The sequence below is a fragment of the Polypterus senegalus genome, chromosome 4, assembly GCF_016835505.1.
Source record: "Polypterus senegalus isolate Bchr_013 chromosome 4, ASM1683550v1, whole genome shotgun sequence".
Lineage (NCBI taxonomy): Eukaryota > Metazoa > Chordata > Cladistia > Polypteriformes > Polypteridae > Polypterus > Polypterus senegalus.
In genome coordinates, this window is record NC_053157.1 from 74,279,327 (window position 1) to 74,301,353 (window position 22,027).

General features: G+C 36.1%; 1 protein-coding gene across 1 annotated transcript in view; it reads right to left on the bottom strand.

Annotated features, from left to right (window-relative positions):
- Positions 1-19,798, bottom strand: part of lonrf1l (LON peptidase N-terminal domain and ring finger 1, like) — a 57,216-nt gene extending 37,418 nt beyond the window's left edge. Inside the window, exons 1-3 of the mRNA XM_039750902.1 lie at positions 18,968-19,798; positions 6,514-6,629; positions 5,141-5,263 (exon numbers count right to left, since the gene is read on the bottom strand). Of these exons, the coding sequence (XP_039606836.1) occupies positions 5,141-5,263; positions 6,514-6,629; positions 18,968-19,556 (828 nt within the window). The 5' untranslated portion in view covers positions 19,557-19,798. The remainder of the gene's footprint in view (positions 1-5,140; positions 5,264-6,513; positions 6,630-18,967) is intronic.
- Between the last annotated feature and the right edge of the window lie 2,229 nt (positions 19,799-22,027).

Here is a 22,027-nt window from a genome sequence, read left to right on the forward strand (position 1 = left end):
GAGCATTATGCAGAGCATATGCCTTTGACAATGTATGTTATGAATACTATTTTTTAAAAGACTCCCAAACATGTACACAAGCATTTACCACAGAAATAATGTTTAAAATAAATGGAAACCAATTAGTGCCGTATGAATTCTTATGCTGATTTCAAGCATATGGTAACTTACTTATGTAGATTTAGATTTTTCTAATATTTGTTCTACTGCTAAAAAAAGCAAATAACTTTCTCCATAATTTACTTTACTTGAACTTTACTTTCAAAACTAATACAACTTATGTGCTTTCAAGACAGCATATTAGGAAAATAAAAAGTATAGTTTGAATTTCTTCTAAAGGAAATAAACAAAGGCTAAAAAAAGAACACAGAGCTGTAAAATGTTTATTTTAAGCTTTGTTATCTTACATCCTGAATACTACTAAAATAAATGCAGCAATTTTTTTTCTAAAATCAATTCAGAGAAAATAAAAATTTTCAACTGTATTTTCTGATTCAAGAATCAGTATTTACAAATTTATATATTTTAAGAAATGGACGCACTGTCGTTTGAGAGTGGTCTTTCACAAGGCAGTGATCAGCGCATATTTACCACATTTATCTGGACAAGTTTGGTATTTTTCAAGTTTAAGTTATTTCTTTATAATCATACATATATTGACTTACCACATGTAATTGTGTTCTAAAGTGAAGCATTCTTTTTTTAATTTAAAAAACCCAGCCTTGCATTTTACAATGGTGCTGAAGGAGAAGGAGTCTAAATGTAAGAAGAAAAAGCCTAAAAAATGATTGAATAAGTCCACTTTAAAGCAGCAAATATTTCGATTAAAAAAAAAAAAAAAGTTACTTCTGCATTTCTGTGGCACGATTGAGACAACTGAAGTACTTGGGAAGCAACACATTTTATTGTATATTCTTAGTTCTCATTTCTTGAGGTAAAGATACATTTTCTGTTTTGTTCGTCTGTTTACAGCAATTATCATGGGTGGAGCTTTGATATCATCAATCAGTATTTACATCTCAACATAGATCCATGCTGCAAATTTTCTTGCTTTAGTCTGTCCAGGGTTTTTCATCAATGATTATACACTGCCATGGCTTGCAACAAATAATGTTCTTTATAAAGGTGTGGCAGAGAAGTCAGTATGCAATAACATCTTCTGATTTGAATATGCATACACTGTCAAAGCACTGTAGCCATATGTGATTCAAAATGTGCACCTACCACAGTATTAATTATGCCAGGTCTATTCAAATCATATTTTTTATATGCAACGTGAGCAGCGCATACTAAATCACATTATATAAAGTCACATTCCACACTGCATTGGTCCTTCCCGAAACAGCCTTGGTGCGTGTCAATAACTAGCAAAGAAAGCCAACAATTAATTGTCACATTTCGTACACTGGCAGATGTGCCATGAGCATGCTGCCTTTCAACATTATACCCTTCACCAGCAGCTTGCTCCTTCCACTCTTTGCTATCATTGCTTTTCTCCACATGGAAATTGTTCAAAGGGTACATACTACTTACTCCAAGTTGCATGAAAAACATTTTAATACCACTCCTGGTGATTTTATGTATGACTTAACTAAACTGAAATTCTGTCCAGTCATATTTTACATGGCCTACAAAGCAAGATTCATGTTGAGTGCAGTGTTGTGGGTATTTATAAAACATACATACAACAGCTACAGTGCATCCGGAAAGTATTCACAGTGCATCACTTTTTCCACATTTTGTTATGTTACAGCCTTATTCCAAAATGGATTAAATTCATTTTTTTCCTCAGAATTCTACACACAACACCCCATAATGACAACGTGAAAAAAGTTTGAGGTTTTTGCAAATTTATTAAAAAAAAAAATTGAGAAAGCACATGTACATAAGTATTCACAGCCTTTGCCATGAAGCTCAAAATTGAGCTCAGGTGTATCCTGTTTCCCCTGATCATCCTTGAGATGTTTCTGCAGCTTAATTGGAGTCCACCTGTGGTAAATTCAGTTGATTGGACATGATTTGGAAAGGCACACACCTGTCTATATAAGGTCCCACAGTTGACAGTTCATGTCAGAGCACTAACTAAGCATGAAGTCAAAGGAATTGTCTGTAGATCTCCGAGACAGGATTGTCTCAAGGCACAAATCTTGGGAAGGTTACAGAAAAATTTCTGTAGCTTTGAATGTCCCAATGAGCACAGTGGCCTCCATCATCCGTAAGTGGAAGACGTTTGAAACCACCAGGACTCTTCCTAGAGCTGGCCGGCCATCTAAACTGAGCAATCGGGGGAGAAGGGCCTTAGTCAGGGAGGTGACCAAGAACCCGATGGTCACTCTGTCAGAGCTCCAGAGGTCCTCTGTGGAGAGAGGAGAACCTTCCAGAAGTACAACCATCTCTGCAGCAATCCACCAATCAGGCCTGTATGGTAGAGTGGCCAGACAGAAGCCACTCCTTAGTAAAAGGCACATGGCAGCCTGTCTGGAGTTTGCCAAAAGGCACCTGAAGGACTCTCAGACCATGAGAAACAAAATTCTCTGGTCTGATGAGACAAAGACTGAACTCTTTGGTGTGAATGTCAGGCGTCATGTTTGGAGGAAACCAGGCACCGCTCATCACCAGGCCAATACCATCCCTACAGTGAAGCATGGTGGTGGCAGAATCATGCTGTGGTGATGTTTTTCAGCAGCAGGAACTGGGAGACTAGTCAAGATAAAGGGAAAGATGACTGCAGCAATGTACAGAGACATCCTGGATGATAACCTGCTCCAGAGTGCTCTTCACCTCAGACTGGGGCGACAGTTCATCTTTCAGCAGGACAATGACCCTAAGCACACAGCCAAGAACTCAAAGGAGTGACTTCAGGACAACTCTGTGAATGTCCTTGAGTGGCCCAGCCAGAGCCCAGACTTGAATCCGATTGAACATCTCTGGAGAGATCTTAAAATGGCTGTGCACCGACGCTTCCCATCCAACCTGGTGGAGCTTGAGAGGAGCTGCAAAGAGGAACTAGAGGAACTGGCGAAACTGGCCAAAGATAGGTGTGCCAAGCTTGTGGCATCATATTCAAAAAGACTTGAGGCTGTAATTGCTGCCAAATGTGCATCAACAAAGTATTGAGCAAAGGCTGTGAATACTTATGTACATGTGATTTCTCAGTTTTTTTTATTTTTAATAAATTTACAAAAACCTCAAGTAAACTTTTTTCACGTTGTCATTATGGGGTGTTGTGTGTAGAATTATGAGGAAAAAAATGAATTTAATCCATTTTGGAATAAGGCTGTAACATAACAAAATGTGGAAAAAGTGATGCGCTGTGAATACTTTCCGGATGCACTGTACTTCGTACTTTATACGAATGGTGATAAATAACTGAATACATTACAATATGTTTATATCAAACCCTTACATTTCTGAAAGCCAAAGTCACCTGATTGTCAATACTAAGTTCACAATGCCGAAAAATATGTAGGATTACTCACTTTCTGTAGCGTGTTGTGTGCATGCAATGATAAAAATATACTGGGTGAATGAAAAGGCAGATTTTATGATAGAGCTGAGCATTCCGTCTCTGTGTCATTTTTGCTGAGGACATGTTTTGAGTTACAAGTAACTTTCACGGTTTCTTCTTGGTGGACAATTACTCAAGCCCCTATTATTTCTGATGTCAATGACTGAAACAACTGTACTGTAGATTTGTCTATTATCTTCATCACACATACTGAAAGACTGAGCTATGGTAAGTTTGAACTTTTTTTCGTTTTTCGGTTATTACTGTCTAGTTGTCTATGAAACCAAGACAGCAACTAACCCCCAGGCAGCAACATTCAATAATATTAATTATAGCAGAAGCAAGAAGAGTTTTCAAGGTTAAATGGATATACTGGAGGAAATCATGCCACAGGATTGAAAGATTTCTGCAGAGGGAAAGGAGCAATTAGGTTAGGTTTGGTAGACTTTCTTTTTAAATCCCAGAGGGAATTTTGTGTGAAGCACACACAGCACTGGCCTCATTTTAAAATGGCTGAACCTTACAAAAATAGTTTGCTTCTTTTTTTCCTCTAAAATAATGCAGATACTCTGGCTTACAATATGTAAGCAAGCTTAAGAATGTGGATCATTAATATATTCAATAAGTTTTAAGGTTTTTATCTTCCCATTTGGACCCATGACCTCCATTTTAAAACACAAGAACAGACTAGATACTTCTGTAACTTCATGTTTAAAAAAAGAAAAAATGGAGGTTTTCTGAGATGCTACATGTAGCATCTCATCTTCCTAAATCACTCTCTGTGTGAATTTCTAGTCAATGCTTAAAATAAAAAAACAAAAGTTTCTGTTCTGTTTGACCCACACAAAAATTAATAAATAACTCTCAACATTTTTTGAGAAAACTAAAAAACTAAAATGTGCTAAGCATATCCTGCACTGTGCTAACTACTATACAACCAGAAAAAAATGAGTACAGATATTCAACATACAGAATGTGATGTGAGTGACATGAAGATGCATGTTCTCTACTATACCATGCATCTATAGAATTACCTAGCAAGCTTATTAAAATTTCAGTTCCTGGGAGAATTTGGCACCATTTAGAATTAAAACCAGCATGAAATGATACTGTAGAAGACAAAAAACAAATCTCATACATCTGACACGTTAATGTTCTTTATTTTTCTTACACAGTATGGTTTTGGAAGCATTAATTACTTAAAAATAAGACTGCACCGATTTGGGGATTAGCCCATATAAAGGAAAGACAAAGAAAGGTGCGACCATATTGCCACAGAATACCTGTGGGTTCAACTGCAGCTGCACCTCTGCAATTACATTTTCCCCATTATTTGTAAACTGATGTTTATACAATTAGAAAGAGAGAAAAGAAGAAAAAAAAATCAAAGAATTGCACTTGTAAAATATTGCCAACATGTCACATTTTTTCTCTTGGAACATGCAAGTTCAGTATATAAGGATTATACAAGATATTTTATGCAAAAGAAGACAAAAATTCTAAATAATAAGGATCACTGTTAAAAAGTAATAACTTACATTTCTTTTTCATTGTTAATGCTTTTCAACAACATTTATCTCAAGACTCTACATGTAATGATTAGGTACAGACATTTGCTGAAGAAATACATACCTGTTCAATTTCTCTCTTTGCTGGTGTGAAATCTTCATCTAAGGCAAGACAGTGAAGAAAAAGTTGAAGAGATTGCTCAGTATGGCCAATGTCTTTAAGTATCTTTCCTTTTCGAAAGCAGCCCTACAAAAGTGATGATGAGAAAATGTACTTCAAACACCGTACTAGAGCTTGGGTGCAAGGCGAGAACCAACGCAAGGTTTGTGGACTAACATACTCAATATCAAAATGAAGTTTTTTTAAATGCAGCTTCATTATATTTGACCCATAACTTTTATTATTACTTAAAACTACATACTCATATTGCTGCCCTCACTAACCTGCTGACAACGAAAAGCTTAGTTTCTCAGGGATCACACAAGTGGTCTTCTGTCTTTTTATATGATTGGTATAATAAAATTGTTCTCTCATTAGGTTCACACCAAATAGATATAATGAAAATTATAAATACTTAATAAAACCAAGAGCCTTGTTTTATGAATTTTAAACACACACTGCACACTAAAAATGGTATATGACTTTGATTGCATTGTCCCATTTATAAATGATACTGGAAATGTTGTACATTTTCTGATGAAGATAAATAAATGTTCAGTATTACATTTAACATCTGATTGTCCTACCCTTTACTAGGACAAATACTGACTGATAAAACTTTTCCTGTAGTTTTTTTTTTTTTTTAAGTCTGAAGGACCGTGCACCATAAATATGGTAAATGCTTTCTCTATTAAATATGTACTGTATAAACCTCTTTCACATGTGTTAACATGGCCCACATCAATTTGGGTAATATCAATTTCTAAATACAACATTCCCTCCAATTAGACAGCCATTCATTGTCAAACATACAGTTGAAAAGGTGATCAAAACTAAATGTGTGTTTGGTGTGCAATATCTGGTTCCCAAAATCAAAGATATAAAGGACAATCAAGTGATATTTTAAGGGAGACAATGATAATGCTAATTTACCTTTACCAATGTGAGGGTGTAGATTAGCAGATCTAGTGAAAATAGTGACAGAGAGTAGGAATGGCAAAGCCTTAATTTAGAATGGTTTTTGCCCATCATCACACATTTAAATAAATGCTCTGCCATGGAGAAGCTGTATTATGTATATGTAAGATACTAGTAGATTGCCTTATTATGTGGATATCTTTACCAAGCTTGTTTTAAAATGATGACTAGTCAAATGACAGACATGCTAAACTGTTAAAGATCTATTCAACTTAGGCATAAAGTGGACATTAACACAATCAAAAAATAAAAACAGGTACAAATGCATACAAGTGCAGTCACTCAAGCTATATATTTTTTTGATTACTAAATTTCATTTTGGAAGTAGTTTTTAATCATTCTGGATCTTTTTCACCAACCTCTTTCCATTTGAAATTTAGATTAACAGCTTCTATTTCTTCAAATGCTGCATTACACTGCTGAAGCATTAAGTATATCTCTGCTCTATATATTCTCAACAATGTGTCTTCAGGGTCTAAAAAAACAGAAAACAGCATAACATACTTACTAATAACACTTCAAGCAAATATGTAAAACACATAGATGAATTATTATTTAGATAAATATTAGTTTTAAAAAAATAAGTCACCAGTAAAAACATTATGCAATCTTAAAACAAAGGTAGTGTTGCATAATGTGACTATTCCAGTAGATTTTTATGATGTTCTTAAAGTTAGTAAATAGTGGGTTAAACAAACATGGGGGGGCAGCTACATTAGAGGTTTTATGTTTATTTAATATATGGTAAGACAGTGGACCAGGTTACATGTAATGCAATACTGTATACGGAAAATAATTTGTCAACAAATTGTAGCCCTTTGAATGTGCACATATTTTCTTCATCTTTTTTTCCCCATGTAATTAATAATACAGGAAGTAAACAGAAGGATTAAAGTGGTAAACTCACTTTTAAAGTGTGTAATGACCAGAGAGAGCAGAAAAACAGAAGCTACAGCTAGAGAGAGACTATTTAACTAAACTTCCTAGGCTCCAAGCCCCAAAAACCATCCAGTCCAGACTGGGCATTTTATTAAACAAACATGCTAAAAATAGCTCATTATTGTTAAAATACACTGTCCTAATCAGTGTGTATTTTGTTTTTAATTACTACAGTGCATGGACCAAATGACAGGGATCACTTTGAGAAACCAGTACTATGTGTCAGAGATGCCAATTAGCAACATGGGGTATTCTAGAACTGTTCTGTCTCCCTTTCCCTTCACTCTATACACAGCCAACCTGAAATACAAGTTCAACTTGTCTACTAAAGAATTTCTCACATAACCCCTCAGCTATGGACTACACTGACAATGGAAGATGTGGAGAAGTACAAGAAGGTTTTGAGGACTTTGTTACATGATGCATGGAAAACCATCCGAAAGTTGACATTTCCAACACAAAGGAGTTGGTGGCAGAATTCCAGTATGCCATGGAGCTCCAGAGATCAATCATGGTAACAGATAAAGAGGTCATTCAGATATATAAACAAATAGGGAGTTCATCTGAACACTAGGTTGGGTGGGCAATACAGACCTAATTGGAGAAAAAAAGCTGTAAAAGCAGGCTGTTCTTTTTGAGAAGGCTCACATCAGCTTAACAAGTTGGTAGCATACACTTCTAAAGTTTTGTCTTCTACCTGAGAAATACCAGCTCAGGTGATACAAGATACCTGAATAAACTGAACAGAAAGACCAGATGTATTTCTGGACTAACTTTAGACTCAAACAAACCAGTGGCAGGCAAATAAATGATGACAAAATGACAGGCCACCATATCTAATGCTATTCATCCTTTTCATTACATGTTGTCTTTGGGCACTGTTAGTCACTTGCTCATTACACCATAACGTGCTAAAAAGGTGCCCACAGCTAATGAGCTAAAATGGTGCCTGTAGCCATGCCTCTTTTTACTATTCCCATTATAACCCTAGTCATTTATAAATTGGTAAAGGTTTTGATTTCTTCGCAAATTCTATACAATAAGTGCACAGGATGTGCAGGATCCAAAACTATGCCTTCATACAGCAGTTTGATCTTTATCTTTAAAGTTCAAATTTAAGTTCAGCATTTTGTATATGTAATACAATAGAAATTTCACTTGCATGTGTCCCACAGACATAAAAAGACAATGAAAACAGCATCATATATATATTCAACGCAACAAATATACACAATATGTATGGTATGTATAAGGAAATGATTGTGTTGTTTTTTAAGTTTAAATGGTTGTACAGTAATCTTATTACCTGCAGATAAAATCTGTCTCTGAATCTACTTGGGTGCAAATTCTAATGATCTTGTAATGGGAGAAAACAGAAAAAAATGATTGTGCAGGATAGCTGTTTTATGTTCTGTGTTGTTGCTGGAGAAAGTAAGCATCTCCTGAAGGATCAATAAAGTACTGTCTACTTTGCAAACTTGGATAATGACTGTGTTACATAATTAAGCATGCTAAACTGCTGAACATGATGCTTTGGTGAAAAACAATATTGATGCTTCCTGTCACAGTACAGTACCTGCCTAGATATGCTGCTCAAACATCCATCCATCCATTATCCAACCCGCAATATCCTAACTACAGGGTCACGGGGGTCAGCTGGAGCCAATCCCAGCCAACACAGGGCACAAGGCAGGAAAGAAACCCCAGGCAGGGCGCTAGCCTACCGCAGGCTGCTCAAACAACTATAGAAAAAAATTTAATAAGATAAAAAATTATAATGCAAGAACTATTCATTGAAATGTCCTTCAATGATTATCATGGTAATTGGAGACCTTGAAGTTTAGCAAAGAAAAATACTGATTATCTGTTTTTTTTTTTTGCATTTTACTCTTTTCTCATCTCAACTCATGGCAATTTTAGCCTTTTTGGTGGTGATCTTTGGGATTATTAGGAAAAGAAGGCATACAGTTAAACTAAAAGCACAATCAGTAATTAAAAATGAGTAATCATGCCTGTCTGTCTATCTATAACACCCACCATCAGTATGGAATTCAGTAATAAATCAGATCTACTGTACGTACAAAGTAGAATTATGGAAAGACTATATGAAGAAGAATATGAAAAAGTTAATATGTTCTTGGGGGGACTCTTTTATATCATAATGTTAGCGTAAAAGTTAATAGTCAGGGCCAAAGATGTTTTATGAGTATAATGCTCACTTTCTGCGTGACAGTAAAGGTGAGACTGCTATGGGGTTCTCATCTGAAATAATAACTGAAACTTGAGTGCCAGATACTGTATATGTATTTGTTTATCATAATGCATGTGGTACAGTTATCACAGCTATGTGACAGATCATACATAAAACATGAGACATTTCATGCAATATAAAATTAAACCCAGAAGTGTCGCCTTTAACATTTGCTAGGTTAATTGGCGATTCCAAACTGACCCTGTGCACCTATGTGTGTGTGTGCGTACGTGAGTGAGTGAGCCCTGCAATTTGCCTGGCACCCTGTCCTGTGATGTTTTCTGCCGTGTGGCCGGTGCTGCTGGGATACACTTTGAAACCTTACAGCACTGAAATACATTGACAGGGTTTGACAATGTTTTGTTATATTTAAATCTGGGATAAACAAAGGTCACATGCACATCTCTTTGTGAGGTACACAAGAACAACAAGCGTGCATCTAGCTTGCTTCTTTCAGTAAGTAGCAATTATCAAACTTTCATACATTCTTAAGATTGTATGTAAACAGAACACATTAAAGTTCTCAATACTAATAAATATTTGATTAACTATTAAAAATGTTCATTATGTGATTCCCTGCATTCCTTCTTATTGTGCTCTCCAAAAAAGAATGCTATTTTTTTCTAATACAGTACCATAAAGCAGCCTGAAACTGAAAAAGAAAATGTGTGATAACAGAAGGTATTATACCAAATGACATGCCTTTTCTGGTACAGATGAAAAATGCAGCAATTCCCTGTAGCAGTACAAATATAAATAGAAGTCCAAGAAATGTGGTAAACGTACTGTACAAAGATTCAGAAACATATGAATTAATTAATCAATAAACTGTATGTGTCTGAATATTTTAAGTAAATATGCCCCCTTAATAAATACATTTTCATCTAGGGATGTCAAGATAACAGTTATTGAATAACAATACCAGTGAAATTTTATGATGCAATGGTTTTTCATTAAAGTTCCTTCATTATTAGTTAAGTGAACAACATTGTGCCTTTTTCTGTAATACAATGTAAAATAAATACTAACAGTAACAACAGCTTTAAAATAGTAGTATATCCATCAAGTCGTTACTTAACTATCGTTTAAGTAAACTAGTATCGGCATTCATAAATATCAAAATACAATGCACGGCTTGAATTTTAATGTGTGACAGAGATGGGAATTCCATTCCTCCCAGTGTAACAACCAATCAGGGGTTTATAATCTTGGCGGATTTCAGCCAGAAAGAAGAAAGAAAGAAGAGCAGAGAATTGTCTGAGGATTAAGAACAAAAATTGTGGAAAAAAAATCAACAATCTCAAGGCTGCAAGTCCATCTCCAGAGATCTTCATGTTCCTTTGTCCACTGTGCGCAACATAATCAAGAAGTTCACAATACATGGTACTGTAGCTAATCTCCCTGGACATGGACAGAAGAGAAAAATTGATAAAAGACTGCAACAAAGGATAGTCCGAATGGTGGATAAACAGCCCCAATCAACTTCAAAACATATTCAAGCTGTTCTGCAGACTCAGGGTGCAACAGTGTCAGCTCAAACTATCCATCGACATCTGAACGAAATGAAATGCTATGGCAGGAGAGCCAGGAGGACCCCACTGCTGACACAGAAATATAAAAAAGCCAGACTGAAATTTGCCAAAATGTACTAGAGGAAGCCAAAATCCTTCTGGGCGAACGTCTAGTGGACAGATGAGGCCAAGGTAGAGCTTTTTGGTAAAGCTCATCATTCTACTGTTTACCCTCCAAAGGGCGTGCAACCAAATATTAAGTTAAGGGTGCCAATAATTTTGTCCAGCCCGGTTTTTGAGTTTTGTGTGAAATTATGTCAGATTTGGCTTTTTTCATCTGGTTTTTTTTTTTGCGTTGTTCCAATTCACATAAAGGGAATAAACATGTGTATACCAAAACATTTGTAATTGCAAGAATTTTCTGGGAGAAATGGTGCATTTTCTGCGAAAATTCCATGGGTGCCGATAATTTTGGCCAGGACTGTACTTGCATCATTAGCTGGATAAAAAAATATTACCGAAGAGTAATATTTAACAGATGACTCAAAATAATTCAAATTTCAAATGTCACAAATTAATGGTGCTTTAATTTTCCAAATCTGTATCTACTTTTTTTTGTCTTAGTCCCAACATCCTGTGTGAAATCAAACTTGCCAATTTTAAATTAATCCTTGATTTTAAAACTTCTTTTAAACAGCCTTTGTTTTGCCATTTTCAAGGTTTCTTACATGAGTGATCAGATTTTGGCATTGCTTATGCCTTTCTACAAACTCAGAATTAGAAAATGACTTGGATTTTTGTTACCTGTACTCAATAAAGTGACAGCATTACATACTTCAGTATACCATTCAAATATACATGATATGCCTTTACTTATAGCAGTGATGTACAAACTTTTCAAGACTTGTTAACCCTTTACAGCTCTACAGACTCTCTGTGCACCACCTTAAGAATGCCTTGTTTATTAGTAGTAGCAATAATTGGGATACAGTATATAAACATTACACAATAACAAAACACATAACTCTTTTTTAATGTACCCTATTCTGTTTTTATTTATTTTACACACAATCAATGTGTCTTGGAGAAGTCCCTGCAAGTTTGGCAAGATGCAGGACAGTTTTAGTCCCATTACTGAATACAAGTCAAAAGTATGTCTGTATTTCAATTTTAGTCCAGTGAGTGCAGAAAAAACACTCTAACAGAGTTATGTGGTTAGGATTTGCAACAGGAACATCACAGCCACATCTGAAAGCACTGGATATTTGTTATGTACATTTTCCAGTGATTTCTGCAGGTATAAATAATTAAGCCTCATTTTCTTCAAGTCTCTATTAGGTTTTGTTCCTGACCTAGTGGGAGATGATGACCGGAGGCACTAGTACAACAACTGAAAGGATTGCAAATCCAAAACTTTGCACCTTCAGTCACAGGAAAGCACATATATAACTGAAGAGCCAGATATGTGAGAGGCTCCTTAATAACCTGGTGGATAGTATCAACCAAGATATATTTGTTTGTAGACAAATTTTGTTCAGTTAAGAAACAACCTGTATATTGTTCTCATCTAGACATTAAGACCAAAATGAAAGCTTTTTAACCACTGCCCTGATTTTATCATGTACATCAAATACATTGGTGGTTAAACCCTAAAGGTCGATATTTCAGTTATTTGAATGAGAAACAAATGTTATAAACCTAACCTAATTGTGAGAGAAAATCAGCATCATGAAGGGTTGCACAGCATACTAGTACTAAAAAAAATACCGAAAAGCGTGAAGTTTAAAATGGTAGGGTTCCAGAAGTTTTCAGTACGGACAGTAAATGTTTCCTTTCCTCTCAAAACCTTCACCCCACCCCCCAATCTTGTCACTCACTATTGTAGATTTTGAAAAACGCCCATTTTACAGACTTCCGAAAACGAAACCACCTACTTTGGAACTATGTTGGTACCAGTACTGAGATCTGAAAGATATCACATATACCAAAGTCATAATCTTTGTAAGCAGTCTGAAAAGACAAATGGATGATCATAAAAGGAATCCTTATGCTGTGGATATCTTGTTTCTAGGTGTCTCTGCCACAGCTGTCTCCATAGTTGTGATGGTTTCATACTATAGTATTTCTGGAAAGCATCTCGCCACACATTGCAGTTGAGGGTAATCACTACTAATACAAGTAAAGCCCAAATCAACTTATTTGTCAAAATATTAACGGCTCTTAGCCACAGATGTTTTTGCTAGGTCGTTTTTGCTGTTTGATGATCTCTAATGCTGTGAAATGTCAACATTAACTGACGGGAAGCTCTCCTGAGTTCCAGACAAAATGCTGGCTTCAGCTGCTGCATCTGGCTTGCTGCAGGTTTGTGAGAAGATTTAGCTTTAATCGTCAACTTTAACCATTGATCCATTCTGTTTCTGAACTGGTATTTCAGCGTTTGCAGACTTGTAGTTAGCAATGAAGCATGCCGTTTGGCCTGTCCTGATCACTGCGTGTTTTAGTGATTAAGTGTTTCTGTTAACACAGCACATGTTGTATTAATAGGGAGATGTGCCTTGTCCTTCGAAGCATCAAAATTTTAAATAAATTTAATTTTGGTATTAACAAATGTAGCAGCTCATGTCATTGCTGGTGCAGACAAGTAAAATAGCTTCTTCATTTAAATCTTGCCACGATGTTTACTTTGTACAACTGTTGTTAGCACTGCCAGTTCTTCCACATCTCACACTCTTATACTGTATACATAATTAAGGATGCATGTGAAACTCCTAATTGAACAGAACCTCACTCCGCAACCATAAACAGTAAATGCCAATTAGAAAATAGACAAATACTTGGATCGATGAACAATTTTAAAACTGTTCATTACAATCACAGAATAAATGAGTTTCTCAGGACTATGTAGAACACTATAAAAAGCAATTAATCTCATTATCTTTTAATCTACACTTACAAATGTGTGACAACATAACAAATGATTACTTCTCATCTGATCGGTAATGTTATTTCACCCTCACAGCTTACAAAAATCTGTTTCTAAACTAAACTAATTTTATAATGGGGTAAAAGTGGCAATGATGACAGCCTCTGTGTGTGTGTGTGTGTGTGTGTGTGTGTGCGTCTACACTTCCAGACATGACTTCTATATTTTTTTTGCCCCAAACACCTAGTGATGCAGTACTGTATCAACATCACTATGAGTCATTTTCACATGTAGCTTTTGCTCACACTTTTCTCATATTATTGTGCCTTCTGAGGTAATCTGTCTACTTGCAGTCACACGTCTGCTGTACTTTCTCAGCATTACCAATACTTAAAATAAAAAAAAAAAAACTTGGATTATTACTTTTTGACTCTTTGGTATCAATTGCTCAAGTATCAGTTCTTGTGAGATCTCCACATTCAGCTATGCACCGTAATGCACGCAATCTTTAGATTACTACATATGGATATAATGTAAAAGTGAACTACAAAATAGTAAGTATTATTTACTGGGTAATGTAACTGAATACTTTCGTTCATGCCAACTGGATCATTAAAGAAATACTTTTGTTGACCACCTGTTCTTTGCCATTAAATGGCTATACACTATATAAAGTAGCTACTGTAAGTAGACTAATGAGCATAACAGCTGCCTAGATGAAACATGTTTGTGAAAATGGGCACACAGCAAAGAATTGGTCTTAAATGGGAAGGTACTGCAAGGAAGTACTAGTATGATATTGACAGTAACATGAGCAAGTGCATATTCAAGGATACAGCAGGCTGGTTTGTGGAAGTCAATAGAAGAGAAGGGATCTGATTATTTAAAACCACTCTTAAAATGCTTTCATGAAAATGCCTATAAAGATGTTAGGTATCATGATATGCTGAAAAAACAAACCTGTCAAAGAAGGTAAAATGACAAACTACAGCCGTTAATACATTTTAACTTTATCTCTGCAGAAAGATGTTCTCTGTTCACCTCAATCAATCAAACTCTAAAACAAAGAGTCACTGGTACAACTATTTATTGAATGTCTAGGACATTGTGTGAATTACTTGAGATCTGAAATTTAAAATTCCAAGTGTTAACATAGTAAACAGCTACTTTTTCGTTGCAGTGTCTCTCTATTCAACATGAGCGACACGATTTTGATGAAATGTTTAGAGGATAATTACGCAAGTTTATTAAGCTACTCAAAAAAAACTACTAGATTATTTCACAATTATTATTACAGTATTTCACAAAAGAATTAGGGTCAGTGATAACACTGTGTACATGCCTTGCTCTGACTATCTAGTGACAGCTATTGAAGAAAAAGTTAAGCTTGTGCATAGTGTGGAATCAAGTGACAATAACTGAACAACATTTTACAGGCATTTATTGTAAATTTAATCCTGCATGGTTTGTGGGGTATATTTAATCCATTCAGTTTAAGGTCACAGGCAGCCAATTATTATTGCAGCAGCACTGGGTTATAAGGCATAATGTAAATATGATTTGGTATGCCAGTCCTTTGCAGGGCACAATTGCACAGCCAATTAGAAAAGAGTGTGTTATGTGCAATCCAAACAAAAACCTATTAAGTAACTGTTTAGATTTAATACCTTTATTTACAAACTAATATTCTGAAACCGTATGATCTGGTCCTACAGTGGCCAGTGTTCGTACATTGAATCTTTGGGTGCTCGGATCAGATGTAGAAACAGGAGATGGATCTTATTTACTTCACAGCCTGTGAAGGAATAAACATATTTCCTTAACTGATAAGTATTACTGACACATTTCCAATATTCAGTGTTAAAACAGGTAACTCTATACTGTTAAGCACATTCACTAACTCAAATCAATCCACATATACCGGGGGATATTTTGTATTCCTGCAGCTGTGAGGCAGGAATGACAGCTCTGTGTCACCACTCTGACACTGTTAAAGTTCTGTATTAAATTTACTAAACATTAATCTGATTAAAAGTAAATGAACATCCATAACTTTTTTTTCAGTTCTTATGCATGAATAATCTCTGTCAATAGCTGTTAATAGATGACTGATACACATGTGCATAATAATAACAGCAGCTGCAGGAAAAATCGTTCTTTTGTAAATTAAAACAATGTAGATTTTTTTTTCTTTTAAGTGACAGGAATAAGCTTCCATAGAAAACTCTGTGTCTGTAAAACTGAAATAAATATAGTCTTAGCTGGGTCTTTCAATGGCATATCTGAATACTTCTACAAACCCTCTGCTTTGTAGGCACATCCTGATTTCATAATCCTTACAGCCATATTTCAAACTAAAACAAACACTAAACTGATGAATGTCTCAAAATAAAAACCAATTGTGGTAAGTCACCAAAATAAAAACAAATATATAAATGGTCAAAATGTTGTAAAACTAAACAGAAAACTAACCTGAAAATGAAATGATATCTGAAATAAAAATATAATTTTAAAAACTAGATAATAATCTTAACCAGCACAGACCTACTTGGTCCTATTTTTCTCTTGCAGTATTTAGCATAAAACAAACTAACTTTTGAGCGTATTTCTCATTGCTTTTCATTACTTCATACATCACAAGGAACAATACTTGTTAAATTGTTTAACTAAATATTATGAAATGAGTAGCAAAAAATGATACAACTGTTTGCCAAATTTAAATCTTATCAGTTGAAATACTTTAATAATCAAGTAGTAGAATAAATGAATGCTACACTCTTAACAATTTGATAGTTTAAACCTCTTGCTGTATTGCAATTGACTGCATTTGAAATTGTGATCTGTACCATGACCCAGTAGCAAACACTACCATCTCACGGGTCTACTCTTGGATTCCAGGTCTGTTTTTGAAAAATGCTAAATGTGGAGTTTGTGTATAGTCCTTTTGTATGTGTTGGTTTTTCCCTCCTACATCCAAACGATGCACATTTTAGGTTAATAGATGATTCCAAACTGGCACTGTACGAGGGATTGTAGGTGTGTGCATGAGCTGTCCTGATTATTCAATTGCGTGGTACTGGCACTCCACATTGCACACCATATTAACTTGGTCTAAAATACTTTGAAACCATTTATCAGTTTAATGTTACCTGGTTTTTGTACCCTGCTTTTCAAGTGCATAGAGTTATGTACATAATACTTAAATTTTAAAGCTCTTGTTTTTATTTGAAGCTACTTTATCATTATTGTGAAATAAATTGATTTGTAGTTTTCAGACAGTCATGCATGACTTTATATGTTGACAGCATTCAGTGTGAGTATGAAATTTTATGTAGGAATGCAGACATAAGAAATATCAAAAATGCTGGCGCAAGGGCAATGCACAATTCTAAACAGTGTACAGAAAAAAAAACTAATGCTAGAATTTCCTCAAAATACCGGTTGGTGACAAATCTTTAAGTAATTAACTAGCTGTGTTACAAAATGTGTAAATGTTATAAATAATTGCTATTCATATATTGCCAACCTCTATATTTTGTATGAAGCTGCTGCACTATGTATGTAACTATTTGCTAGTACTGGATATCTTCTTTGCATATAATAGTTTTGTTTTTTCCTTCTGATGCAGACAATTCTAAATCACATTAAATACCTCTGGAAACAATACCGCCCTGCCTGTGTGGGCCTGGGGCCATGACAAAAACAGTAAGGGAAAGGCTTGCTTTTAAAAAAAGCTTTAAAGAATAAATTAAATGTAATTAGCAAGAATCAAACCTAGATTTTTTTTAGTTGAGAGGCATGCATGTGTGCCACAGCTTATATGTCAGCAGAAAATACTTGGACTTAATATTTTTTTGCTAATCCGTGAGACCCCAAGTTATCCCTTGAACAGGCAAAGCGAACGTCTACATGTCAAAAGCATCACTGATGATGAGAACTACCTTGGTGCCAAATTTAACGTGTGGGAGTTAAAAAAATAGAACTTTGCATAAAGAGCAAATAGAGATTGTGCTTTACAGATCTACAGATTTACTAGTAACTTCTTCTTGTGCATCAGTTTATAGATGAAAAAACACATGGAAGGAGGTTATCAAAAGCCTATTTCTAGCTTCCTGCACATTCTAGTATTGAAGGCAGAAAGTGTGTATACCAAATTAATGGCACCCGATGCAAAAAAAAAAAAAAATAAAAATGGAGAGTAAAAGGACCATCAATATGAAAACTGGGACTTCATACATTAAAAAGATTGGGTGGGACTAATAAATAACTGTTAGCTTAAACCAGTCTCCCAGATAATTTTCAAGCTGGAAAGTATCACTGATATATAAATAATAAAGTTGAATACTTTGTAGAAGTTAATAATAATCTAGTTATGGTCCAGGAAAAAGTCATGGCAACAGTTAATTATTTACTTTCATCTTCATCATTTAAGCACATATAACAAATCTGCACTGTATAAGCATTCGCAATATCATTTACATTAATGTGCTTGATTAAAGCCTGGTTTACATTCAAAACCTGATCAAGCATGGCCAAGGTCAGGGTGGATATAAAGATTTCAGCTACACGGGATCTCCGACCTAAAGCATAGATTTGGTAATTAAGAGCGGTATACCCACCCCTTTAACTGAATATTACAGAAGAGTTTTGGGGCAGCGTGACCTCTTCAGTCCTATTACACAATACTTTCAAGTGTGCGCATGTACATAGTTACACAACGGGGGTCAGAAGGGAGTTACACAAAAAAGTCGACAGGGCCCAACTTAAAAATGCCAAGATACTAAATTCTGTTCGACTACAAAGCAAAACGATTTCTTCAAGGTGGGTGGACGAGACCAACTCTGAAACAACCAATTCCGTGTATAGCATAGCGGCACTAAGGTTATTTTGCAGTTTAAAAAACACAAATAACCAATTTGTAAGTATATTTACCTAAAAGTAGAAATCCACCTGTCAAGCACTTACATGTTTGTTTGACATGGTTCGTAAAAGAGTAGTTATATAGTTACAATACTATTGCCAATCGTATTCGTAAACGGTTTATTACCCTTTTGACACTGACATTAAGAAGCCAGCTGGCGGCTTGACAGTTTATCTGTCTTTCAAAAAGTGTCTCTAACAAGTGATAAAACACCAAGTTAATCTAGGAACATGTTATCACTGCATCTTAATCTCAAGAAGGACCATACCTGTCACCAAGTGCCGATTGACCAGAGCGAGGGCCTCTTTAAACCTCCTCCTCTTCACTTGATCTTCGATCTCTCCAATTGCCCGAGCTATCTGGATCTCTCTAGGGAACCACCTCTCTAGCACACTGACTAACACGACATTTGGCTTTCCACAGCCAGACGGCACCTTCTCATTGCACACCGAGCATTTGGTTAGGAGGCTCTGCTGCGCGCACCTCTTACAGTGACTGTGCCCACAGTCCCAAGTCACCGGATCTGCTAAAAACCGGTGGCATGCAGGACAGTCTAGTAGTTCACCATCCGGCGTGTAAGAAGCCATCAAGCCCGTCTTCAAGTAGTTTTGTAGAAGACAGTCCAACAGAGTATTCAACTGTTCCGGTCCCACTGACCCGTAGCGTAGGGCCATTGCGAAGCTGTCCAGTGCCTCTTTCAAGCGACCCTGTGCCGCGGTGGCGACTAGAGGCTCGTCACCTGATAAAAGAACCTGCTGCGGATCCACATGAGTAGCGACGTCCCATTCGCCTCCTTCATAGAAGTCCCACGTTCGTTCTGCGGGCTGTTCTTCCGTCCCAGCTTTCAAGAAGGACATTGGTACAAGCTGAAAGGGAACGACGTCAAAACATATTTACAAAAGCGAAGCGGTATAGAAGTCCCAGTGGGAAAATTTAGTGAAGCGAAATAATATGAAAATGAGTGGCAATAATAATAACAATGACAAGAACGATCCCAGTAAAAACTAAATCACAACAAAGGAAACCAAACTAGACTCTTCGAGCCGGTTCGTTACATAAAAAAGCTATCACGTGCGCGTTATTGCTGCGCTCTGATTGGTCTAGGCGTGCCGATTACAAAACCGCTTGTGTGGAAGTTTCGTAACCTGCGCTGACGAAAGGGTTATGGGCGGGAGAGGACGCAGTGCATAGCGACACAGAGCACCCTTCAGGGAAAGGCGGAGTAACGACACCGGTGCATTTCAAGAGACCATCCCGTGCCTCTGCAGTGCTGCTTCTAGAACTTTTAAATAATAGTTTACAACCTTCATCAGTAAATGGGAGCACGCGAGTGTTTGGTAATATGTCATCAAAAGCGCCGATTTAAGTAAAACCATTTGGCGCTTAGTTAAAATAATCTTGTTTCTTGGCAATTTATGAAAAATTCCACATCACATTAATGTAGAAATTAATTCTTTTTATTACTACTTTCAAACACTCGCAAAAGGATAGTGATAAGAAAAATGAAAATTAATATTTAGAGAATCGTACTTTCTGTAAGTTTAATTTTTCCTTAAGGTGTTTACAGGATGGTTGTGAAAAGCTAGGCATTCATATGTATGTAAGGGTCTCCAGAAATAATGGGACTTCTCATCAGACATACACAAAGCCATCCAACGGAATATACATTTAATTTTTGAAAACCAAAAAAAATATTTGTTCGCTATTAGGTTAAAAAATACAGTGAGAAGCTTCAATGGCCCGTTGCCTGACATTATAGGCAACAGTCGACTTCAAGGGCGGTTGCGGTAATATCAAGAAATTTGCAAAAGTTAGCTAGTAGTTAGAAAGAAAAAAAAGGTCTGAATTGGCATAAGCCTTATTGCAATCCATACAAAGCAATCACGTTTTTACAACAAGAAGAATTGAGTTAAGAACAGATCGATCCCCACCCCTGAGAGAGAGAGCAAGCCAAACGGCGTAAAATTTAAGGCTTGTAAACATACCTAAATTAATAAATTCTCTGTGCTTCATGACCTTATTTTAAAATGTTACTGATTAGCTCCTGCCATGTTTTGAAAAAAGTCTGTACGGATCCTTTAACTGAGTATTTGATTTTTTCCAATTTCAAATAGTATAACACATCGGTTTCCCACTGACTTAAAAGAGGAGAGTTTCGGTTCTTCCAGTTTATCAGAATCAGTCTGCGTGCCAAAAGTGTAGTGATTGCAATCACAATTTGTTTGTCTTTCTCCACTTTAAGCCCCTCTGGAAGAACCCCAAACACAGCTGTTAATGGGTTGTGAGTCCAAGGCTGTCTGAAAGGTAATTAAAAATTTTGGTCCAGAATGATGTTAATTTGGTGCAGGACCATAACATGTGACCCAGTGAGGCTGGGACTTGGTTGCAAAGTTCGCAGACTAAACTAACCTGTCCATTTTAGGTGCTTTCTGGGAAAAACCCATACAGACATGCACACTCTGGGAGAAAGTCAATCAATCAATCAACATTTATTTATATAGCACATATTCATACAAAAAATGTAGCTCAAAGTGCTTTACAAAATGAATAGAAAAATAGAAGACACAATAAAAAATTAACATAAGTCAACATTAATTAACATAGAATAAGTAAGGTCCGATGGCCAGGGTGGACAGAAAAACAAAAAAAACCTCCAAAAGCTGGAGAAAAAAAATAAAATCTGTAGGGGTTCCAGACCACGAGACCGCCCAGTCCCCTCTGGGCAATCTACCTAACATAAGTCAAACAGTCCTCTTTGTATTTAGGGTTTTCATGGAAGGACCTGATGATGATGGTCACATAGACTTCTGGCTTTCAGTCCATCAATGTTGGTGCATCATGATGCTTTGAGTAGGTGGTGGTGGCGCAGGCCGCCGCCACAAAGAAACCGGAAAAAGAAACAGAAGAGAGAGTTGGGGTCAGTATGGATTTTAGAGCCACTATGAATAGTTATTGTGATGAATTGAACATACAGAGTATCAGTATTAAGTTAAAGTGAAGTTATGAGAAGGCCGTGTTAAAGTAATGTGTTTTCAGCAGTGTTTTAAAGTGCTCTACTGTATTTGCCTGGCGAATTCCTATAAAGTATCTGTTCCAGTATCACTGTTTATAAAGTAGGAACTATGTTTAGAAGAGATCATTATTTAAAATTAAACAAGCTTTAAAAAGTATTTTCTCTATGGCTGAGTGTGGGTGTGTAAGTGTATTTGCTCTGCAGTGAACTTGGCACCCCAGTACTGTACCCGGTACTGCTGGAATCAGCTCCAACTTTTGTGTCTCCAGCTAGATTAAATGAATTTAATGATGGATGGATGGATGGCTGGAAAAG